Genomic DNA, 23,257 nt, shown 5'->3' on the forward strand with positions numbered 1-23,257 from the left:
CTTTCTGTTAAGAGGCCTTTAAATCTTGTTCTTATTGCCTCACGTTTGCTGTGCATTCAAAGACCGAGGTCAAATGTCGAGCACTGTCTTCCAAGTGCACTTGTTTACGTTTCTTTTAATGACTTTGATAGAGCGAACCGTAGTAACAATTTACCTGTGTTCGGACGCTCTTTAGGCCGATGAATCTTTTGACTAAGTGGGAACTCTCTGTACTCTTAATCGATCAATCGCATCAAATCAATAATCAATAACGTACATAAGCAATACCTTGATCAACATAACACTTAATGATTAATCCAGAATACATTTCGGCGAACCCTGACCTTTCAGCCAGGAATAACCACACCAGTTTATTGCAAGGTTAGTGAATTTATTTCCCTATATTATCAAAGCTAGCACAATATAAATGTGTCTCAACACCAAATGATAAACATAAATGAACATTAATAGCTGTCCATAACGTCGAAACAAGTGTAATCTATGTAGCATTTGAATCACAAGGCATTCGATAATGGCAATGCAAAGCACTAATACGATAATCTGTAATGAGCTAATTGCGTACATTTAGTCAGCATAACAAGATCTCAAATTGCATCGTGCGACATATGGAATCCTCATCTAACCTCAAATTAGCATTGGCATGTGGGACTTCATGCAAAAACAATTTAGCAACATAAATTTAGAAAACTCCTAGCTAGGGCTCTTATCAAAATCAGCAGTTGGTTACCTAAAAGAAACACAATGCAATTTTACAATTTCCTTTCATATTTACCAATTACATTCAGCATACAAGGAAGTCTTCGTCTCACAGGTACCGTTCTTCGATCAGCATGGGACGGGACAAATGGGCAGGGGTGAACGGGGTAATTGCCTCACGGCGGCAAGGTAAGACTACTACTTCATGCAAAAGGGCATTTCAAAGTTAAAGTCTCTAGGGCAAGAATCATTAAAGTCTCTTTCTCTCGATTAGAGAAAGCATCAAAATCTCTCAAAATGGCGTCGCAGCAAAGTGGGCCATAATAGCTACGAAGTCTGCAAAATGGCGGGTATCGAGCTGGCAATGGCTGATAATCGCAATAATGGCTACCTTCTTCTCGTGCACCTGGTTTTTATAGACAACAGTTCGAATCCAGTAGGGTCTCCATTGGAGGGTTCATAGGTTAGCTTCAAATTGTCCAATCAAAAACGACAGTTCTCAAGCTTTTACTTAAGCATACATTATCCTTGGAGATGGGTACGCAAGTTGCAACATTGTCTACCAATTAGCTCACTTTTAGAGCCTCCATTGTCCGCACCTGCAAGTCGACCTTGAAGTAAAGAGAAAATATGCCAGGCTGGCACGAAACTTTAAGATAAGCATGTGAACGGTTTCTGTGGAAAAGTACAGCTTCAAGCAGAAATACACGTTTAATAGCACATTGGAAAAATACGAGCATCTAAACCGTGAGACCAGGCCACTAGGCCAAAGCCTCCTCTAAAGTAATGCTAAGCTAACGTAGTTTGAACAAGCAAATCGTAGCACACGTTTATGATTATGTCGGATTAGTGCAATTCTAATACACCACGTTATATAAAGCACGCTTATAAATGTTGGCAAACTACTCTAAGGGCACATTTTGTCCCCGTACAATCTTTATTAGTTCGGTTAATGTCACACATGATTATTTCACACTACGTTTATGCGTTAATAAATCAAAACCTTCATTTTCTGCTTCATCAATCCCTCCTCTGATGACTACTTGTCATCACACAAATTTGGCCCACAAATTTTATTCCATTAAAATTCTGTCAGTTCCCTTTTCCTTTTAGTTCCCCTAGTTTGCGCTTTGTATTCTTCTGCCATTCTTTTCATAATTTTCTCCTCCTTTCTTCTTTTAATTCTTTCCATAATCATTATTATTCCCCTTTTTATTCCCCAAATTCCAAATACACAAATTATCACTATTAAAATTCCCTCTATTATTTTTAACAATATTCCATTCCAAATTCCCCCAATCCAATGTCCCACTGAAGCAAGTCCTTTTCCAACCTTCTCCCACACTCCTGGTTCTTTCAGTTCCTTCAAATCTGCACTTTCTTTTGTTAGATTAGCAAGCATAGTTTTAATTTTCACACTATTGTCAGGTATATAGGTACAACAGTGTCTTGCACCAAGCATTTTGCAAACACCACCATCCTTTGCTAAAAGAATGTCTAAAGCAAGCCTATTTTGAAGAGTCATAGCTCAAAATCATAAGGTTGTTACCTAAGAATCTTCGTTGGCATTTTTCCAAAGACAAAATGGAGTGCTGTGGTCTTTAGTAAATATGTATATGTCATGTATGTTTTGTGATACATACAGTGTTGTCTTTTCGGTAGTAAGATATCAACGACCACTTAGCATCATAACATACATTCTTAGTTGAATATTGGACACACGTGGGAGGTGCTTTTAGGTTACTATTACTACCTTTGCTTTATTTATGTTTATATATATATATATATATATATATATATATATATATATATATATATATATTCATACACAATGCAAAGCAAATAATTAGTAAAAATGAATCACCATGGGGCACAGTTGCTTCTTCACCTTTCTCCCAGCACTTCAAGTCATAGACCCCAGCTTGACTGCGAGGAGCAAGAGAGATCTACTCTCACGGGATGACAGGCTGACACTGACCGAGGTCTCTGAATCTCCCGACTGTTAATCTTGGGTCTCTTATATACCTTAAATAAGCCAGAGAGGAGATTTCTAGAAAAAAACACCTCGCTCCGCAATTTGTTGTTAAAAAATGCTGGCTTCTTCAGGTCAGTTTTGAAAGGAACATTTTGGAACTGGCCAGGTTTCCAAGGTGCCCTTTCCAAAACTAAACTGTTCCCTGCCGTACCATAAATATCCTCCTAGTACATTCGTATCTGCCAAACCCCCCTATGTTATGCCTTAGCTCTTGATGAGAAAGAACACGCAGACACGTAGAATAAAAACATGAGCAAAAAGCACATTTCATAACATAAGCATGGAAAAATAATTGCAGCTTTTAACATGGCGGTGAAGCTAAGGCTAAACTAAATACAAAATGGAGTCTGTAACTAGTGAACGCTAATGTGACAGTGGACAAGCTAAGTTAAGTGCAATGTGGTGCAACATGGAGTCAGTGATCAAAATACAAATAATATTACAAAAGACTTTCCTTTGAAGTTTACCTACTTCAATGGCAGAGTATAAGTATTGGAGCTCTGAGACCACAACTTGAGAACACTTCTTGACTGTGGACATTCTGCCAGGAAGAAGAGCTTGATGATGTCGGAGGAACTGCCACTGCCTGTTGCATTGCTGTGCTGGCCTGCTGCTTCTGTCCTGGGAGTAAAAGGACTGGACTTTGATTTCTACATCCTTCTTTCCAAGGTTCTCCAAGAGCTTGAACTGAACTTGCGTCCTGTTAAGAAGTCTCAGGGAAATCAAAGACTTCATCTGCCAGTGCCTGGACTCTTCTCCTGAGACACCTGACTTGCCAAGTGGTGCCAACCCCAGTTCCTGGATCCTGGGAACTGGAAACTGGTGTCCTGAAGAAGAAAAATCCATGCACTGTATCGCCATGACTGAAAATTGACACATTACTGGGCTTGAGGGAAAAGAATCAACGCAGTGCCTGTCTTGCGGTGGAAGGATCGAGGCAGCATCTGCAGGACCAATCCAGCGCCTTCTCCACCACGGCTCTATCTTCCTCCTGCATCTGTATTTTGCCACACATTGTTCTTGGGCATCATTTTCACATCAACCCAGCACTGCAGCAAGAAACAGAGACTGGTTGACTGGAAATAGACTCATCATCTCTCCTGTGGGGAGGGAACTGACACATCACCTACCCTGTCAGTAAGGAACTGATGCATCACCTCCCCTCCCAGTAAGTAACCGAAGCATCAACTTGTTTTCCGGTGCATCCCCTCCTCTGCTGCCCGCATCGCCTTTGTTTTTGCTGCATCCCAGAAACTGTTAGTTAAAAAGAGATAATCATTGATTGCTCTGGATTAAGACTTTTTGCAACTTTTTTAAAGTGATATCTTTGCTTGTGTGTGTTGGGTTTTTGTCATTTTGGTCTTGTTTTAGTTAGATAAATATTGACTATTTTTGTAAACTGGTGTGGAGTCCTTTTGTAGTGTTTTCACTGTGTTACTGTGTGTGTGTGTGTGTGTGTGTGTATACACATACTTTACATATTGCCTCTGGGATAAGCCTGACTGCTTGAGCCAAGCTACCAAGGGGGTAAATAGTGGTTATCTTAGCTGTATGACTCCATTAGCCTGACTACAGTGAGGTTACCTACTTGGACAGGGTGCAAACCACTGCTAACTAGAGACCCCATTTCTAACATTGGTGATCAGATGTGAGGATAGGACTTGTATTTGTACTTGACATACATTTATTGGTGTACACTACTGCCAAATCGCAGACCATAAAGCAGCTGCATACTGTTTTTTTTTTTTTTTTTTTTTTGGCCTTCTCTTCTTTTTGCCTTCTTGAAACTGTGCAACTTTTGGATTATCCATAATCCTGTCTCAGTCTGGGGAGCTATCAGCAGTTGCTGCAGATTTGGTATTTAAGCAGGAGAGGTTGGAAACCTATTCATTGCCTTATTTCAAAAAGTTCTGTAAGGAGCTCAAGTGTCTTATTAAAGGCCTCACTAGTAAGAAAGAGCTGCAAAAGACACTGAGGGCATGCTTGGCAGCAAAGGAGGCTGATGAGCACAGAAGAGGAGAATGTTCTTGTGGAGGAAGGGGAGGTGAATAACCAGGATCTGCCTGGGAGGAAGGCACCTTCAAGGGCAAGCAGCAGTGTTTCCTCAAGAGGTCTTAAGAGCTGGAGGACACATAAGAGGCCAGGAGACTCCAAATGGAGCTGGAGAAGCTCAAGCCGAAGCATGAGATGGTGTCATGTTGACTCATCATACTAATATGACGGCTGGATTCAGGCAGCAGCACCACCAGGTTGTGAGGAACTGGGTCCAGTTCCACACTGTGTGACAACTGTCTTCCTAACCCTTCCGGCCAGCTAGCAGTACCTCACCAACACCTGAAAGTGGCAGTCATTTGTGGCAGCTGTGCACATGACATTCTGATTTCTCCGGGAAATCGTGGTGTAACATATCTCAGCCTTTTCTCGGTTTCATTTGTTTCACACATGCAAAGACGAACAGAAGCAGAAATTGGTTAAATGTATTTTATTGAATCAAATGCGTTATAGATAAAATGGCATGTACTGCAATGATTAGGATGATAAAAAAAGAATAGCAATGCAGTGCAAGGAAAGTTAAACATAAGAAAACTCATACCATAGTGTCAGAATGCTAAAGATTGGAATTACTATCTACGCCACTAAGGTTCTACCAGAGCACAGCAGTATTAGCCCTAATTCACCCTTCAGGATACCTAGGAAGACACCATCCCCCATAACTGAATATGGTAGTAGCAAAGAGGGCTGTTGGACTACTGAGTCCTCTCCCAGGTAGGTGGAAAAGACGTTGTCTCAGCTGATGGCATGTAGTCGCAGTTTTCTGGCTGGAACTCTCCCTCTCACGTAAATGGGGCAGAGGAATGTTTTATAATAAAACAGCTGGTGTTCTGAAAAAACTGTTATTACATAAGAACACGTATGTTTCCTGTGAAGTGGCAAAGACTGTGGTGTTCCTACTTTATGCTGAAAATATTGCGTTCTACTAAGAAGAGTGAAAACAGTTCCTAGGCTCAAAGTGTATGAGATAAAAGAAATAAAAGATCACCGCAAAATGAAGTTTCTGCTCAGAAATTAAAATGAATAAAACAAATTGTTATTAAGCTAAAGGGCACAAGCGGCAGACCTATGGCTAAAATAATGTGCTCATAAAAAGCTCACTAAAATAACCTCACAACAACGGATCTTCAGTGGGAACTAGCTAGGATCGAAAGAGAGACAGAGAAAGAGAAAACCAAAGTGGACAAAGAGAAAATCGCCATAGAGGAGAATAAAATGCTTATAACTCAAGAGCTGAGCTTGAAGGAGCTTGACCTAAAGAGCAGGTCCAGCACACTTGGTGTCAGCTGTACTGCAGTGCGGTCTGAGGGGAAGGTGCATAAACCCATAGATGTGGTAAAGTATTTTGTTCTGGGAGATGGGATAGAGCAGTGGTTCAGGGCTTATGATGTGGCATTGAGGATGCACAGGGTCCCAGAGAAAGATTCGGGGACAAGTCTGTGGAATTATTTCTCTGTGGAGGGGAGGTAAACCTTATTGCCCTTAAAAGTAGATGATCAGATGAGGTACTCTGCCATGAAGGATGTCCTGACCAGGAGGTATGGTCTCACCACAGAGAGTTACAGGGTAAAATTTAGGGAGAGTGCTAAGCTTGGTTCTCAAACTTTGGTGGAGGATGTTGATTCTTTCTGCAGAGCACTGGATGTTTAGGTGAAGGGCAGCAAGGTAAATTACTATCAGGGGCTGTACAATTTGATTGCATGAAGCACTTGTCTAGTCGTTTTGTAGAGCTGCGACAGCACTTGATTGACAGCAAGCTTATTGACCCCAGGGTCCAAAAGAAGTTGTATGTGGGAGACCCAGCCACGGGTGGGCAGGGTCCCCAGCAGAGGAAGGGGGAACAAGGATAAAAGTAAGGAGTTCCTAAAAGGGCCCCAAACTAGCTCCAAAGTAAGGCCTCCCAACCCCCTGTTAAAAAGTTAGTTCCCTTCAGGAAAGCCTGCAGGGAAGGGACCCCTAAAGTGTTTTGTCTGTGGCCAGGAAGGGCATTTCAGGGGGAGTTCCAAGTGTCCCAAGTAAGCACAGCCCCCCACCAGTGGGCTGTCACACGAGGTGGCCAGTGTAGCACTTGGGGAGGAGTTGGCCCCAGTTAGTGGTGGGGAGCCCACTGAGTTAACCCTAGTCTCCCTGGGTGAAGGTGAGGTGGTCCAGAGAACCTTCATGCCCGACAACACTAAAAGGTACAGGCAGTGGGTGACAATCAATGCGAGGCAGGTAGAGGCTCTGAGAATCACAGGAGCCAGTATGACAACTGTCCACTATCATCTGGTGTATTAGGAGCAGTTAATCCCTACTGTAGTCTGCCAGGTTGTAGCAGTAGACAGCAGTGAGCCCCAATCCTTGGCAGCTTAGGTTCTTTTTGATTTTGGGGGTCTGAGGTTCCTTGAGGGTAGCTGTGAGTCCATCCATGCCTGTTGACTGTCTGTTAGAGAACTACCTGGAGCAGACCGCCTGGAAGGAGGTGGAGCTTAGGTCGCATTTGGAGATGTTAGAATTTCCAGAGTGGGCGTGCATGATAACATGGTCCATGGCTGCCAGAGGGGGTGATTAGAAGGACATGGAGCCTGAAACAGTAGCCCAGGTGACTACAAGGAGTAGGAGGGTTAAGGGGCGCAGAAAACCCACTTGTGAGACTCCCATGGTCCAGGAAGAGGCTGAACCTGAGGAGAATGCCAAGAAACCTACAGGGGAAGAAGTGGTCAAAATGGGGGACCTGCCTGAGCTGACCCATTGGCAACGGGAAGGAGGCCTCACCAGGGAGGAGTTCTGTGCAGTGCAGAAAGTGTCCCCCACTCTTGAGGAACTTCTGAAGCAGGCAGAAGCCCAGGCAGCTCGTGACGCCTCTGGATCTCATCTGATATACCAGGAGAATGAGCTCCTGCATAGCGAGCCTAAGGTTGCTGAGCCTGGGGCAACCTGTGTGCTGGCTGTACCCAAGTGTTTCAGAACCTTCCTATTTGATCTAGCTCATGATGTGCCACTGGGAGGTCCTTTGGGGTAGGGCAAGACCTTTGACAGTCTTGTCACCCACATGGCCCCAAATGAGGAACTCCGATGTGTTTTGCAGGACCTTTCAGAACTGCCAGGTGAGTGGCAGATCTGGGAAGAGGTGCAAGGCTCCTCTTCAGCCATTTCCTGTTGTGAGCACCCATTTTGAGCAGGTGAGCATTGACATTGTGGGGCCTCTGGATCCCAAGACAGCTGTGGGCAACAGGTTTATCCTGGTCTTGGTGGACCATGCCACCCAGTACCTGGAAGCTATCCCTTTGAGGACAGTAACTGCACCCACCATGGCCAGGGTACTTATGGGGATTTTTACCCATGTGGGTTTCCCCAAGGAGGTAGTATCTCACTGGGGTATCAATTTCATGTCATTGTACATGAAGTCCATGTGGAAGGCGTGTGGTATTACCTACAAGTTCACCACGCCTTACCACCCCCAAAACAATGGGTTGGTAGAAAGGTTAAAACATACCCTGAAGGGCGCGATTATAGGTCTCTCAGAACTCATGAGGCATAAGTGGATGTCTTGTTACCATGTCGAATTGCCTACAGGAAGGTACCGCAGTAAGGGGTTGGCTTCAGCCCTTTTGATCTTCTATATGGGCACCCTGTGAGAGGGCTTCTCAATTTGTTGAAGGAGTGCTTGGGAGCAAGCTCCCAAGAAACCCCCTCTGGATGTATTCAGTTACATGCTGGCCTTCAGGAACCAGACAGCCTGCTTCTGGAAGCTCAGCCAGGAGAATCTGGAAGGTAATCTGGAGGACATGAAACACTGGTTGACCAGAATACCACTCTGGTCGAGTTTCAGCCTGGCCAGAATGTGTGGGTGATGGCCCGGTAGAGCCCCGTGCTCTCCAAGACTGTTGGTCTGGGCCTTTTGAGGTGAAGAAGCTCAAGAGCAATGTGGACATGCGAACTCCTAGGACCACTTTAAGGGTCTTGCACATGAACCGCCTCAAGCCACACTTTGAGAGGTCCGATTTGACCATGCTTTTGGTCACAGATGATGGGGTGGAAGAGGAGAATGAACCGCTCCCCAACCTTATGTTTACCAAAGAGAAGGATGGGTCATTAAAGAGCATGAACCTCTCCCCTATTCTGACCCTAGAACAGCAGAGGGACTGTTGCCAGTTGCTGTGACAGTTTGCCTCCATGTTCTCACTCACTCCTGGGGTCACCCAATGGTTCACCCACATTATTGACACTAGGTGCAGCCTACTTGTTAAGCACGAGTCTTACAGGGGGGCATGCTAGAGTGACGAACAGCATCAAAGAGAAAGTCTCTAAGATTCTGGGGTTAGGGGTGATTGAGCACTCCAACAGTCCTTGGTCTAACACAGTGGATCTGGTTCCCAAGACTGCTCCAGGAAGCAGACCCATCAGGTAAACTAGACAGAGGCGTGCCAGATTGCTTTTGACACCCTGAAGGAGGCCGTGTGCACAGCATCAGTGTTCAAGGCTCCTGACTTCTCCAAAAAGTTTGTGGTGCAGACATACACTTCAGAGCATGGTGTCAGAGTCGTGCTCTCGCGGCTAAACTAAAGTGGGCCTAAATCAACCGGTAGCCTTCATTAGTAGAAGGTTACTTTCCTAGGTCAGAAGTGGAGCGCAATAGAAGGGAAGCTTTTGCTGTTGTCTTTGCACAGAAGAAGCTAGGACCCTACTTGTTTTGAACCTCACTTCCAGGTTCAGACAGACCACAGGCCCTTCAGGTGGTTAATGTAGATGATGGGTGAAAATCCTAAACGGTTGAGGTGGTCCATTTCCCTACAGGGAATGGACTTTGTGGTTGAACACTGCCCTGGCACGACACACACCAATGCAGATGGTCTGTCCAGGTTCTTCCACCTTAGTGATGAGAATTTCCATGAGGGTGGGTAGTTCTTCCCACTTTCAGCTGGGGGACACACCCGTTAAACCTCTCAGCTCTTGGCGTGGTTTCCTCAGTCTTTTTGGTTTCTGAACTCTTGTTTTGATCCTGTGCTGAGTTTCGTTTTTGCTGGCTTTAGGACTCTGGGCACTTAAACACTGCTGACGAGTGCTAAACTGTAAGTGCTCTCTGTCCAAAATGGTATTGGTATTTGGCTTACCCATGATTGGAATAGTTGGTTTGCCAGTAAGTCCCTAGTAAAGTGCACTATGTGTGCCTAGGGGTTGTAAATCAAAAGCTACCAGTGGACCTACGGCATTGATTGTGCCACCCACATGAGTAGCCCTGTAAACATGTTTCAGGTCTACCTCCGCAATATCTGTGTGCTGTTTTAACTGCCAGCTTGACCCGGCAAGTACACCCACTTGCCAGGCCAAAACCTTCCCTTTTACTACATGTTAGTCACCCCTAAGATAAGCCCAAGGCAGCCCCATGGGCAGGGTGCAGTGTATTTAAAAAGGTAGGACACATACTGGTGTGTTTTACTTGTCCTGATAGCGAAATACTGCTAAATTCAGTTCTCACTATTGCAAGGCCTATCTCTCTCATAGGGTGACATGGGGATTGCCTTGAAATATATTTCAAGTGTAATTTCCCATTGGGAGCAGATACATATGAGGTGTGGGGTCTATGAACTCAGTTTAAAAATACATCTTTTGTTGACGTTTTTTTTTTTTTTTTTTTTTTTATTGTAAGTTTAAAAATACCACTTGTAGAAAGTGGACGATTTCTTGTTTACCCATTCTGTGCCTCTGCCTGGCTGTGGAATACATGTCTAGGTCAGGATGACAGTTGGGCTATTTGTAAATTCACTTTAGATAGTCAAACAAAGGTAGTTATGGTGTGCCCTGCAAATCCTTATGGGTCTTCCTGGGATAGAGTGGTGAGATGAGTTGACACTTGAACCTGAATATGGCTGTGCCCGTCCTTACATAAAGCAGTCTCCAACCCTCTGGAGTGTCTGGAGACAGGTCAGGAAAGGCAGGGTTTTGTGCACTACAAAGACTTTCCTTTGAAGTTTGCCTACTTCAAAGGCAGAAACCTCTAATTGGACCTCTACGACCACAACTTCAGAGTCCTTCTGGACTGAGGACATTCTGCCAGGAAGAAGAGCTGGATGCTTTAGGAGGCACTGCAACTCTGCCTTTTGCTTTGCTGTGCTGGCATGCTGCTTCTGACCTGAGAGTGAAAGGACTGGATTTTGCTTTCTACATTCTGCTTCCAAAGTTTCTCCAAAGGCTTGGATTGAGCTTCCCGCCTGTTAGAAGCCTCAAGAACGTTAAAGACTTCATCTGCCAGCACATCGGGCTTTCTTGCTGAGAGACCTGACTCACCAAGTGGTGCCAAATCCAGTTCCTGGGTCCTTGGGTGTGAGTTCTGTTAAATCCAAGAAGACACCAAGTACATTGATTTGAGAGCGACTTCAAAACCAGCACCCCTGTCTGTAGGTGGCTCACCTGGTTTGCAGTGGGTACCCTAGGTACTTACACCTTGTACCAGGTCCAGTTATCCCTTATTAGTGAAATTTGGTCAGTGTTCTAGCAGCTTAGGCTGTCTGGAGGTAGCTGTAGCAAAGCAGCTTTGGTTGAACTAGGAGACATGCAGAGCTTCTGCAATACCAATATAGTTACACAGTACTTATACACAGTAAAATACAATACTCATTGTTACCAAAAATAAAGGTACTTTATTTTAGTGGCACAAGGCCAAAAATATCTTAGAGGCAATACTCCTTCTGGAGGTAAGTATTATACACAATATATACACTAGAGATCAAAATCAGATAAGTAAATAGTCAAAGAATAGTGCAAATAGTAGAAAATACAATAGAATGCAATAGGATGCAATAGGTCTAGGGGCAACACAAACCATATACTAAGAAAGTGGAACACGAATCACAAATTCCTCCATAGGCAAGTGTAGTGTGTAGAGAGGCGCTGGGAGTGCAAGAAAACACCAAAGGTAAGTTAAATACCCCACCCCAGAGCTCAGGAAAGTAGGAGTAATGTACTGCAAGTTTCCTCAGGACACACTACAGGTCATAAGTTATTGCAAGAACCAAGCAAGGCTGCTAGCAACAAATGGTGGATTCCTGGACCTGAAGACCTGTGAAGAGAGGAGACCAAGTCCAGAAGTCGCAGAAGATTCCAGGAAGGACATAGAAGATGGTGCAAAAGAGGATTCTCTGGTTAGAAGTCTGCAGAAGAGCACCAGAGAAGATGGCTGCGGGTTCCTGCATGGTGCAGGAGATGCACAACGTAGAGATGTTGGATGCAGGCAGTTTGCGGCTCTGGATTCGTCCAACAAGCCTTAGTTCAAACAAGGTCGCATTTTGGGTCAAAATAGCGCTGCCTGGATGCAGGAGGGACCTGGGGGCCTCAACTCAGACTGAGGAGGCAGAGGGGTGTCCCAACACTGGAGAGAACCCACATATGGACCAGGCAGCGCCCACGGGAGTCCCAGGACATGGGGACAAAGAAGGTGCAAATTGCGGTTGGTGCAGCACAACAAAAAAAGGTCCCACACCGCCTAAGAACAACTCAGCGAGTTGTGCATCACAGAATGGAGTGCTGGGGACGTGGGCCAAACTGTGCACAAAGGATTCTTGCAAAAAGTGCACAGAGGCCCAAGGAGCTAGAGATGACGCGGTGCACAGGGGTACTGTCGCAAACCGGGAAGGCAAGCTCTTACCTCTGCCAAATTTGGACAGCTGGACCTTAGGACAGTCTGGGTCGAAGGGGTCTACCACCTGTATTCCAGGGAGCATGCTCATCGCCAGGAGAGGAGTCCCAGAGAACTGGTTGTCATCTTGAAAGGTGTCTGCTGGAGCAGGGAAGTGACTCCGTCACTCCACGGGAGATTCCTTTGGTTCTTCTGTTGCAGGGTGAAGGGAGGGAGTCCTCAAAGTGTGCACACCTTGGAAACTGTTGCAGTTGCTGGCTGGAGCTGAAGTTGCAGGGTCACAGTAGCCTTTCTGGATACTTTGTTGCAGTTACGGCGGTTCCTGGAGCAGTCTGCGGTTGATTCGACGGTCAGAAGCTGAAGCAGAGGTTGCAGAGGATTCCTGGAGGAAACTTACAAGCTGAATCTGAAGAGAAACCCACAGGAGAGACCCTAAAGAGCCCTGAGAGGGGGATTGGCTACCTACCCAGGTATGCACCTATCAGGACGGGTCTCTGACGTCACCTGCTGGCACTGGCCACTCAGATCTCCAGAGTGTTCCCACACCTTAGAAAACAAGATGGCTAATGTCAGGGACACACTGCAGGAGCTCTGGGCACCACCAGGGGGGTGATGGACAGGGGAGTGGTCACTCCCATTTCCTTTGTCCAGTTTCATGCCAGAGCAGGGACTGGGGGTCCCTGAACCGGTGTAGACTTGCTTGTGCAAGGAGGGCACCATCTGTGCCCTTCAAAGCATTTCTAGAGCCTCGGGGAGGCTACCCCTCCAAAGCCTGTAACACCTATTTCCAAAGGGAGAGGGTGTAACACGCTCCTCCCAAATAAAGTGCTTTGTTCTGCCTTCCTGGGACTGAGCTGCTCAGACCCAAGGAGGGCAGAACCCTGTCTGTGAGGTGGAAGCAGCTGTAGCTGCAGTGCAAGCCTCAGAGCTGGTTTGGTAGTACTGGGGGTCCATGGTAGAGCCCCCAGGATGCATGGGACTGGCCCCCCAATACCAGATTTGGAATAGGGAAACAATTCTATGATCTTAGACATGTTAAATTGCCATATTCAGAGTTATCATGGTGAAGCTACATATAGGTATTGACCTATATGTAGTGCACGCGTGTAATGGTATCCCCGCACTCACGAAGTCAGGGGAATTGGCCCTGGACAGCGTGGGGGCACCTTTGCTAGTGCAAGGGTGCTGTCACACTTAGTAACTTTGCACCTACCCTTCAGTAAATGAAGGTTAGACATATAGGTAACTTATAAGTTACTTAAGTGCAGTGAAAATGGCTGTGAAATAGAGTGTGCACTATTTCACACAGACTGCAGTTGTAGTCCTGGAGAAGGGTTTGTCTGAGCTCCTTATGGGTGGCAAAAGAAATGCTGCAGCCCATAAGGATCTGTAGTTGAGGAAGACTAACGTGAATCCTCATGATTTCCACCTGCCAGCTGGTTTCAGGATACTGTAGCACTCTTTGGCATCAGGGGTTAAAAATATGTGTTATTCAGTAGGTCACTGATTAGTGATGCAAAGGTGAGACAGTGGCTGCTTGGATCAACATCAAAATGGATAGTACGGTTCTTGGAATTATTCGAATGATACGGAATATATCCATGCCACATTAGGTTGGTCATCCCAGTTTTTTGTTATTTTCCATCAAGTCAATTATGCTATTGATTTTATTTCTTCACCTATGGTATTGTGACTACATTAGATGAGCCGCTGTCAGGACTTATCTATGTGGGCGCTAACCAAGTCTGCCCAAGTGGAGTAATGGTGATTATTCTTAAATGAATATGCCAAGACGGGAAACCCTACCTAAAGTGATTGGGTCCCATAATTGTCAATTACTTCTGCCCCGAAAACAAATAAGCTATGAGTAGTCGCCAACGCCAGTAGCAAAGCTGATTGTCTCAATAGTGTATCTGTTCAGAAAACTATACCTCCAGCAGATTAGTACAGTCTTCTGTACATTGCCTAGTTTGTAAGTAAAAACGTGCCGGTGCCGAAAGCTCTCTTTTGAAACACACGCAGCTGCATTTAAATGTGCGAGCTATCGCCGTGCCCCGTCAGCTTACTCTTGCAGCTTTCTGCTTTCCCCCTTGTGACGCTTTTTCGTTTTTTTTTTTTTTCAGTCCTCTACCTTTCCCATATGTCTTTTGCTCACAGTAAACGCCTGATGCAGAAAACTAAGTGCCGGCCCTCCAAAAAAAAGTGCTGGTGCCCCACACCGGAAACTACCGGTTCAAATTAAGCACTGCATTTGTACATATTTAAAGGAAAACAAAAACTGCGATTGCCGTTCTCGTAGTACCGAATTGATCCCTCGTTGCTAAAGGAATTGGAATTAGCCATGTGTGTTAGTTCAGGTAATAGCTAATGTGAATACTTAGACTGATAAGGTGTAACCTGGACATTATAGATGTCCTTAGGGAGTCAACGAACAAGTAAGTGTAAAAGCCTTGTGAGTGATTCTTTGTTGCAAGGATATCGGGTGACCAGCAATGGTGCTTTCATAATTCAAATCCCAAAACGGCTTCAGAACATTTAAAGTCTCTTTGGTACTGATCATGATCAGTCCGATCTCATTTTTGGAGCTTAAAAAAGATGCAGACAGAACTGTGAATTCCCAAACTTGCGGACACAGCCTTGATGATAGAATATCTTTTGTGGATGCCTAATGATGTTGGAAGCAATACTGGAACCATCCAATTACGGTGAATTTGTATGGGAATATGCATTCCCACTAACTGCAGCAGCCAATTTTGTTGAAAACTTTATTATGTATTTACAATGGTGGTGTCATCTGCGACGTCACCAGCAGTGTCATTCATAATGTAACTTGTAATGCCAACTGTGATGTGTGAGGACATTAGCAGGATATTGCGCGAGAACTATGGTTGCACAACTAATCATAATTGGGGACTTCATTGGTGTTAGGTTTCAGGTTATTAGGAGAATGCAGATTGTTTTCCAGCTGCAATGTGCACTAATTAGTAAAAAAAAATGTATATGCTAAAGTACATCCCTGGACTGGCTGATCTTAGTTTGTATTCTTTGTCGAATGTAGTCCCCAAAGGCCCTTGAGCAAGACTACTGGTTCTTCATATGACCCCCACCTCATAAAAAGTTACTAAGATACTTTACTTGCAATTAGTCACGTTTCTTACACCTGACAAATACTCATTCGCCTAAGGAGTCAGCCTGCCACCTTAAGTACGACTATGATAGATTCTATAATTCTCTCCATTCTCGCACTAGCACCAGTATGCAAGGACGTGCTTGCACTAATACTTTGGGCAGGCTTCCAAGACAAGTGTTTCTAACAACTGAGCCAGCTGAGCTTAGTGGAAACCCTGCCATTCCTTCTACTCGTATTGTAGTACTTAAAAGGCTAGCTAATACAATGACTTGCATGTATCTGTGAAAAAAACATTAATTTGTGCTCATGTTGGAGATGCCCACACCAGGTATTGGAAGGCAGTGCAAAATGATGGAGGCTGTGATTAATGAAATTATATCATATTTGTAGCATTTCTAAAGCACGTTAGACCAAGGAGGTATCAAAGCGCTGGAGAGTAGAGAGAGAAACCAAGCAAACCAAAGGCCGACCAATCCAGGCAGACCCCTCAGAAGTGACCCCTACCAACTCCTAAGAAGTAGAGATCTACATTTTAAGTTGTTTGCCAAACAATAAGTGTGCATTAATGCTGCAAATATGTTCAGGAAGGGAATTCCACAGCCTCGCAGTCGCTACAGAGAAGGCCCGTTCTCCCCCCTCCCACCTGGCTTTCATGCCCCATGGTACCACCATCTTGTATCGGCCTCCTGATCTCAGATCTCTCCTGGGTACTTACCAATTCACTGTTACCCTGAAATAGCCTGACCCCAGTGATTGAAGAGCTTTGTGTTAGACATAGAGCCTTAAAGGACACACCTTTCCTTATAGGCAGCCAGTGAAGGTGTTCCAGCCCTTCTGTTATCGAGGAATGTTTGGGTAGTCCCAGGACTAAGTGTGCAGCCTCATTCTGGATGATTTGAAGTTTGACTAACAATACCTGACTGACACTTAAATATAAGACATTACAGTAGTCCAGTCAAGATGAAATGAGAACTAGGACCACCAGTGCTCTTTTGGCAGCAGTGGGAAGATTGTCTTTAAAATTGTAATCATCCAGAAGCATGGACTAACCATTCTGTTAACCTGGGTGTCAAAAGTCAAGGAGTTATCAAATATCACACCCAAGTTTTTGGGTGCCATAATGGCAGTTAGAGCACCACAATTATTCAGCCACCACAGTTTTAACTATCCTTTCCAAGCACAACATTTCCCCTTTCATTTTCAGCCAGTTGGCTCTCACCCACCCGCTGACATCCTGCATACAAGCCAGAAACCTATTTGCTGCCTCATCCCAGTCATCCGAGATGGAAATGATGATTTGGGTATCGTCCACGTAGAAAGACACTTGGAAACCGAAAGACCTGTACTAGTTTCACTAGGGGTGCCACATACAAGTTGTCCAATTTTTCTAAGCGAAAAATACTGTTTTGGGCTCTTTAATTGCACTTTTACATTTTGCAGTCAACTCTGAGTTTGATTTTCTGTCCTGAGGTCAATTTCCATCTCCTCTTCTGCCTCTTGCACTGCCTTTGGAGCACCTTCAGCTCCCCTGAGTACCACGGGCCTGATGGTTTCATCCTACCTTTTGCACTGATTTTCATCATGGGGCTCCCTCCTCCACCGCCAACCTCACTCAGTTATTAAACTTCTTCCCAGGTGAGCCTACTTCTAGCTAGCCCATGTTCTTAAATTTCTGCAGAGCATAGACAAACTCCTCTGTTTTAAATGTACCCCAATTTCTTCTACTGTTCCGAGGACTTCGAAGGTATTCCATCAGCTGTATACCCTGGACCTTAAGTGATACCAGCCTGTGATCAGTCCATCTGAACTGGGAGCACTCCAAGATAACAGAAACCTGTTGGCTAGCAAAAATCCCATCAAGAATATGACCAGCTTCATCAGTTGCCGAACTGGCTTGTTGGGTCAAACCAAAGCTGGCCACGAAATTTAAAAATTCTCTGTCCCCATCCAGCTCTTCGTCTAGGTGCAGATTAAAATCCCCAAAATGAGGTTGTTGCATGAGACAAAAGGCTTTAGTACCTGGTGCTAATTGGTAATAAATTGTTTTTTGGAGCCTGGTGCATGATGGATCAGCACCCCTGCCAGCCTCACCACATTCTTGATTTTTCATTTTAAAATGTCCCGCTTCATATCCTTCAATACAAGTACTAATCTGTTCAAATGTGAAGCTCATCTGCTTTCCAAGAATCATGGCTAGGCTGCCCCCCCACACCTAGTTCTGTATAATCTCACCACCCCATAATCTGGCAAGGTAGCAATGGGGAAGTCAGGCCCAGAATCCTCCTTAGCCCATGTTGTTTCCATAACAAGCAGACAGTTCAGGTGTGCTGAATCAATCACCTTGTTGATTTTCAATACTGCACTTGATTAGAGACTGGGCATTAACTAAGGCACACCAAAGAAAAACCTCTCCTCCATGCCCTTCGCTGGCCCTTCTGGGAAATGCCATGTTAGGAACCAGCGTTGCCCCCTCTTTATAGCCTCCAAGCATTAAATTACATGGACCACAATACCAATCCCTCCCCACTCAGGTTAGATGCTTACATTTCCTCACATCTCACCTTAGGCTCTACATCCATGAGCTCTTGCCTATTGTAAGTCAGACAAGGGGTCTCTACACTGCCACCAGCAGCATCCCTGGCCCCTGGTCCAGTTCGGACATGGATGGGCGCAGACAGGCTTGCCTTAGGCACATCTTCGGCGCAGCACGTCCATGCATCTGTGCGCTTAAATGTCGATGTTAAGCCCATTGGACGTGAGTCAGGATCAGCAGCTAGAGCAGTACCCCTACTATGGCGTGAGCGCATGTTGGTACCCTCAAACTGGCTGCCTTTCCCTAAAACTGGGCTCTAACAGGCCCTTGTGACAGCCTGCACCAAGTTCCACCAATTCTCAGCCAGCCTCATATTCAGCAAAAACACATTAAAATGAACAAAAGTGGTTTAAAAAAAATAATAAAAGGTCTGAGCGCAAAGCGGACCTTACATTGCCTGTATTCCTCTGTATAGCTGTATATCATATTCAGGAAGGTAGGTACTTATTAAGTGATTAATTTGTTTAAATAAAAGACACAAGTAAGTGTAAGGTCCAAAGTTTTTCTTAGAAGCCTGACGGTGCTGCCAGATGCTAGGGTTGCCCAGTACCAACACTGCCTAGTTTTGATACTCCACCATGCAACACCCATCACCTTAGACTTTTGTCTCTTTAGCTAAGTACTGCAGGTCATTTTAATTTCTCTCTTTGTCACTTTTTTCCTGTCATTCTCTTCTTTCTTCTTTCCCCTTTTCCTGCTTTGCTCTCTGTGTCAGCCTGATGATGAAAAATAAGCCATGTACCATGCCCACCAACTGCAACTTAGGCACAAATTAAGCACTTCCACTATTTGTGAGCTCACATTCATGTTCTGTGCCCTGTGCCACCACACACAGTTGAACAGAATAGCAGTGCTTTACCTACTCATTAAGTCCCTGATGATTTTCCATGCCTCTCCTACTGAAGGCTTCTTATATCAGTTTAATGCAGCTTCTCCAAACAAATAGTTTCTTAATCCTGAGACAGGCCAAGAGTGACTCTGCTTGGGATAGGAGAACCTCACCCTGCATAAGCCCCCTTACCATTCTGCTCTCTTTGGTGAATACATCATGAAAGGTCCGAGCACTTGTTAATCTCCAATGAAATTGCTGTTGTTTATTCACAAATTAAAGATACAGAGCCCTTGAAATTAGAGCACACAGAGTGCTAAGAAGCTTTGGTTTCTGTCTTTTAAAGGATCCTTTTATATTAAATTGCCCATAAGAAGAAAAACATTTTGGACACTTGTCACTCTCCTGCTTCAGTGACATTCAGTGTTTCAATGATGACCCTGCTTCTGCATTTTTAACAAGGCGCACACTGCCACAATTAAGGAGAAATTAAAAGGGGTGATTCAGCCTGATCTCCAGCCTTCTCTTCTGAGCCGTAGCGTACCTTAAATATCCCTTATGAGAGTCAGGAGTACCTACTGTCCACTTGATTCTCTTTTTACCTCTGCTGAGCAGTAGGTTTACCACATTCTTTCTGCTTCTTGTAACACTGACACAAGCACATCTGGATGCTATGCGTACAGGTCTGTAAAAGGCAATTAAAAGTAGTTGTGAGGCAACACGCATGCACAGCATAATATTGTAATTATTCTCCTTAACCTGGATACATCTTTGAGATATGCTGAAGAGACATCCTCTTCCTCTCTGTGCTTCTGTCTTCCACTCATTCGAGGTTCATAGTTGAATTAGTCTTGTTTTGCTTTCTATGTCAAAGTACTGATCTTTTTTTTTTTCAAAAAATTATCAAGTGATTAGAAAATTGGACTATGAATAAATCCAAAGTGAACATTAGATGTTCTTTATTTAGGTGGTGGTATTCTCATAGTTCTCCCTAGTTCCTGCTAGATTTCTTTGTGAAATTTTTAAGGATTTGTTCTAAACAAGGTCAACTGATCTTTTCACCGTAGCAAAGGGGTAAGAAAACTTAGCATAACAAATCGCTGTACATTTAGATTCATAGTATGACCAATGTGGCCACACAAGGAAAACCCACGTCCATTATAATATTAAAGGGTTTTATTACAAGCTTAGACTCAAGTTAATATGGACAATTCTCAAGACAAAGCTACAAAGATAGAGGATTACCATTGGATGTCCAAGACTACGAAACAACCAGAGCTTAACTAACATCCAACAAACTAAAAGTTCCTTCAAGACTATATAAAAACGTAAGTACCAGAACCTGGTGTTCAGAATAAACATTTACCAGTTCTTAGCATTTGCAATAGTTCTTAATTTTCCAAATAGCGTCTCTAAATAGGTGGGGATCCCTTAAAGGTACAAAGTCCAATTTCTCCTAGTGCTGGGCAACAAGGCATGGGGACAAAAAGTGAAAAGCAAATAAAGGGCAAAAAGAATGTGGAAAAACATCTGGGGAAGGGTGAAGCTAACTAGAGTTGGTAAAAAATATATAATAAGAGAAGGTGTCAGCATGTCAGAAGCTCAGTCAAGATTCTTCTCATGGGTCAAAAAAATCTAAATCTTATCTCAGCATTAAGGTTCAGGGTAAAAACAAAGAGGTCTATACCTCTCAAAGTTCAAGGGAATCAAGTGCAAGAATGCTGCTAATCCAAATGGTGAACAGTGTATTAAAGTCAAAGGCAATTTGTTAATCCATCTCACCACACAAATCGGAAGATGGAATTGTTCATTCATAGTCCATCATATGACAGTCATTTGAAACATCAGGAAAGAATCCCGTTACCAACACGAGGAATGCATAAATTTTCCTCTCCAGTACGATTTGAAACAATTGTATATCGTCCATGTCCACAGATCCTCAATGTACCAATTTCAAGGTTACTTTCTCAGGCTTATTATGGGTAAAACAATGGGACATCCATTTCCAAGCTAGCATTCTATGGGAACGAAGTTTGAAAAGAAATGTGACATTACCAAGAATGACTAAACACTTTTGTCACATTTCATGAACCAGGACCTTGCAGGAATCAGATAGGCTAACTAAAGTGAATTAAAATGGCACATTCATTTATGTTAAGTGATGTACATTTAACATTTAAAATTATAAATTAATCATGAATACACTTTCAGTGTTCATGTTACACTAAATTTTAAAACAAAATAACTTTGTTAATACAATCCAATAACTATAATGGGAGAACTACATTTTCGACATTAACATGTAACATTTAAAACATTTCCTTCTAAAATGTAGTTATCATTTTAGTGAAAACTATGAACATCACAACACAATGAAACACATGGCATCAAATTAATTAATTATACTTGAATTTTTAGTGCTATATCATCACTTTAGATCATTAGTCTACATGAATGCATGTTAATATGTGCTTCCAGTGCGCTACTTCACAATTAATTTGTTAGAATCTCAAACATTAAAATGCAAATGTGATCATGTATAGATAATTACTGTGACATCAAAGTAGCAATAATAGTTCAGCCACATCAGTATGTAAGATTCATCACACACAGATGTCACACGCACTGCTATACTTGTTTTATGACAAACTGCTTATGTAGTCCAAAGGTTGAATTTAACCCCATCATGCCACACGCCAATCCATGGAAATGAGTGGGGTGTATGCAACCTAGTTGCTGAGCCTCTCACATGTTGTTATTGTTCAACTGCAACACAAATTATTGTTTGATCCAAGAAAGTGTCCGCATAGTAAAGCAGCCCGCTTAAGCTTGATATCGAGAACGTAGAGCTTATATTGAAATGTGGTTAGCATGTAAGGGGAAACAATAATCTGAGGTGCACAAAAATTGGATATATTGGTGAGTATGTTGAATATTCTCTTTGAAAGTTTGGGACTTGTGATGAGTCATAAATATCATGCCTGGTGATGTGCTGTGTACTAAATGTATTTTTATTTTTCAGGGTCGCCTATGACTGTTGAATATTATGCATCTCCTTATCAGCTGCTAGAGAATAAACTAAACCCTGGTAAGGAAAACTATCATGTGCAGTGCTGTAGTCATCTTATAACATGAATAAAAACAATAAAGAGGTGGAAATGTGAATAAGAAAAGAAGAAAGATGAGGCACAGATCAGGTAAGTAAAGGTAAAATAAGCAGAAAGGAAATCGTGGGAGTGTAAAAGGGAATCCCGTATAGACCCCAGGCTATCTGAGATAATCGAGGGAAATATAATTAAGGCTAGATGAAAAATACATAGGACAACCAAGTCCAAAGACAAAAGCCCTTCAGAAAGCAGGATAAGAGCCACAACCAGAGTAAGATTTAGGTCACCTTGAAATTGTCAACTACTCACAGCACCAAAACATAATGCTTGATCTGCAAAATAACACTTTCAAACTAATATGAAACATTTAAGAGGTGACAATATCATGAAATGCACTTTCAAATTAGACAATTTTGCTATAGATTATCACAATTATCTTTTGAAAAATCCCCGAGTTTTTTTATATATATATATATATATATATATATATATATATATATATATATATATATATATCGTACCTGTAGCTAGAAACACAAAACAAACTATGGCAGAGTCTTAATTTACTACATTTAGACTCTTTCATGTCTGAATCTGAAAACATATCTTAATCTTGTCACACAAGAGGTCCACATGGAATCAGTTTATATCTCCTATCACTCCCTATTAGATCTATTCATTAAAATAACTCAGGTGTACAGGTTTTATGGTTACCGTGTTAATCCCCTCATAATAGAAATCTATAATCAATTTGAGAGAAAAAAATATCATTAAGATATATTTTCACCTTCCTTAAAATTGAAAAGTCGCCAGGCCTTCAGGCAGTCAGCAGACATCGCAAGGCCAGGCAGAAGTGGTTCCAAAATGCATATGAGGAAAGAGCCAGCCAGCTATACTGGGGAATTAGAAAATTATGTCAAGTCTTTTACTTGAGTAAACAAAAAAGTGATAACAAGCCCATTGTCTGCCTTCTACATACAAAATGAAACATTCATGAATATTGTCTCACGAGTTATGGTCTAGAACGTCCATCACGAAATAGAAGGGATATGTGAGAAACCCATTCAAGACAGCAGTAACGTAGGATCACCTAGTGGCAGTTGAATGTACAGTTCTGCTACAAAATGCATGGCAATTTGGAAAGTTATTTTCATTGCACAGAATCATCCCTCCTAATTCGAGTTCTGTTTAAAATGGGAA

General features: G+C 43.2%; 1 protein-coding gene across 1 annotated transcript in view; it reads left to right on the forward strand.

Moving 5' to 3' along the window:
• Positions 1–23,257, forward strand: part of LOC138259058 (mediator of RNA polymerase II transcription subunit 1-like) — a 582,859-nt gene that overhangs the window by 331,122 nt on the left and 228,480 nt on the right. The window contains exon 10 of the mRNA XM_069206503.1: positions 21,973–22,038. Within this exon, the coding sequence (XP_069062604.1) occupies positions 21,973–22,038 (66 nt within the window). The remainder of the gene's footprint in view (positions 1–21,972; positions 22,039–23,257) is intronic.

Source organism: Pleurodeles waltl, chromosome 2_1 (genome assembly GCF_031143425.1).
Source record: "Pleurodeles waltl isolate 20211129_DDA chromosome 2_1, aPleWal1.hap1.20221129, whole genome shotgun sequence".
NCBI classification, from domain to species: Eukaryota; Metazoa; Chordata; class Amphibia; order Caudata; family Salamandridae; genus Pleurodeles; species Pleurodeles waltl.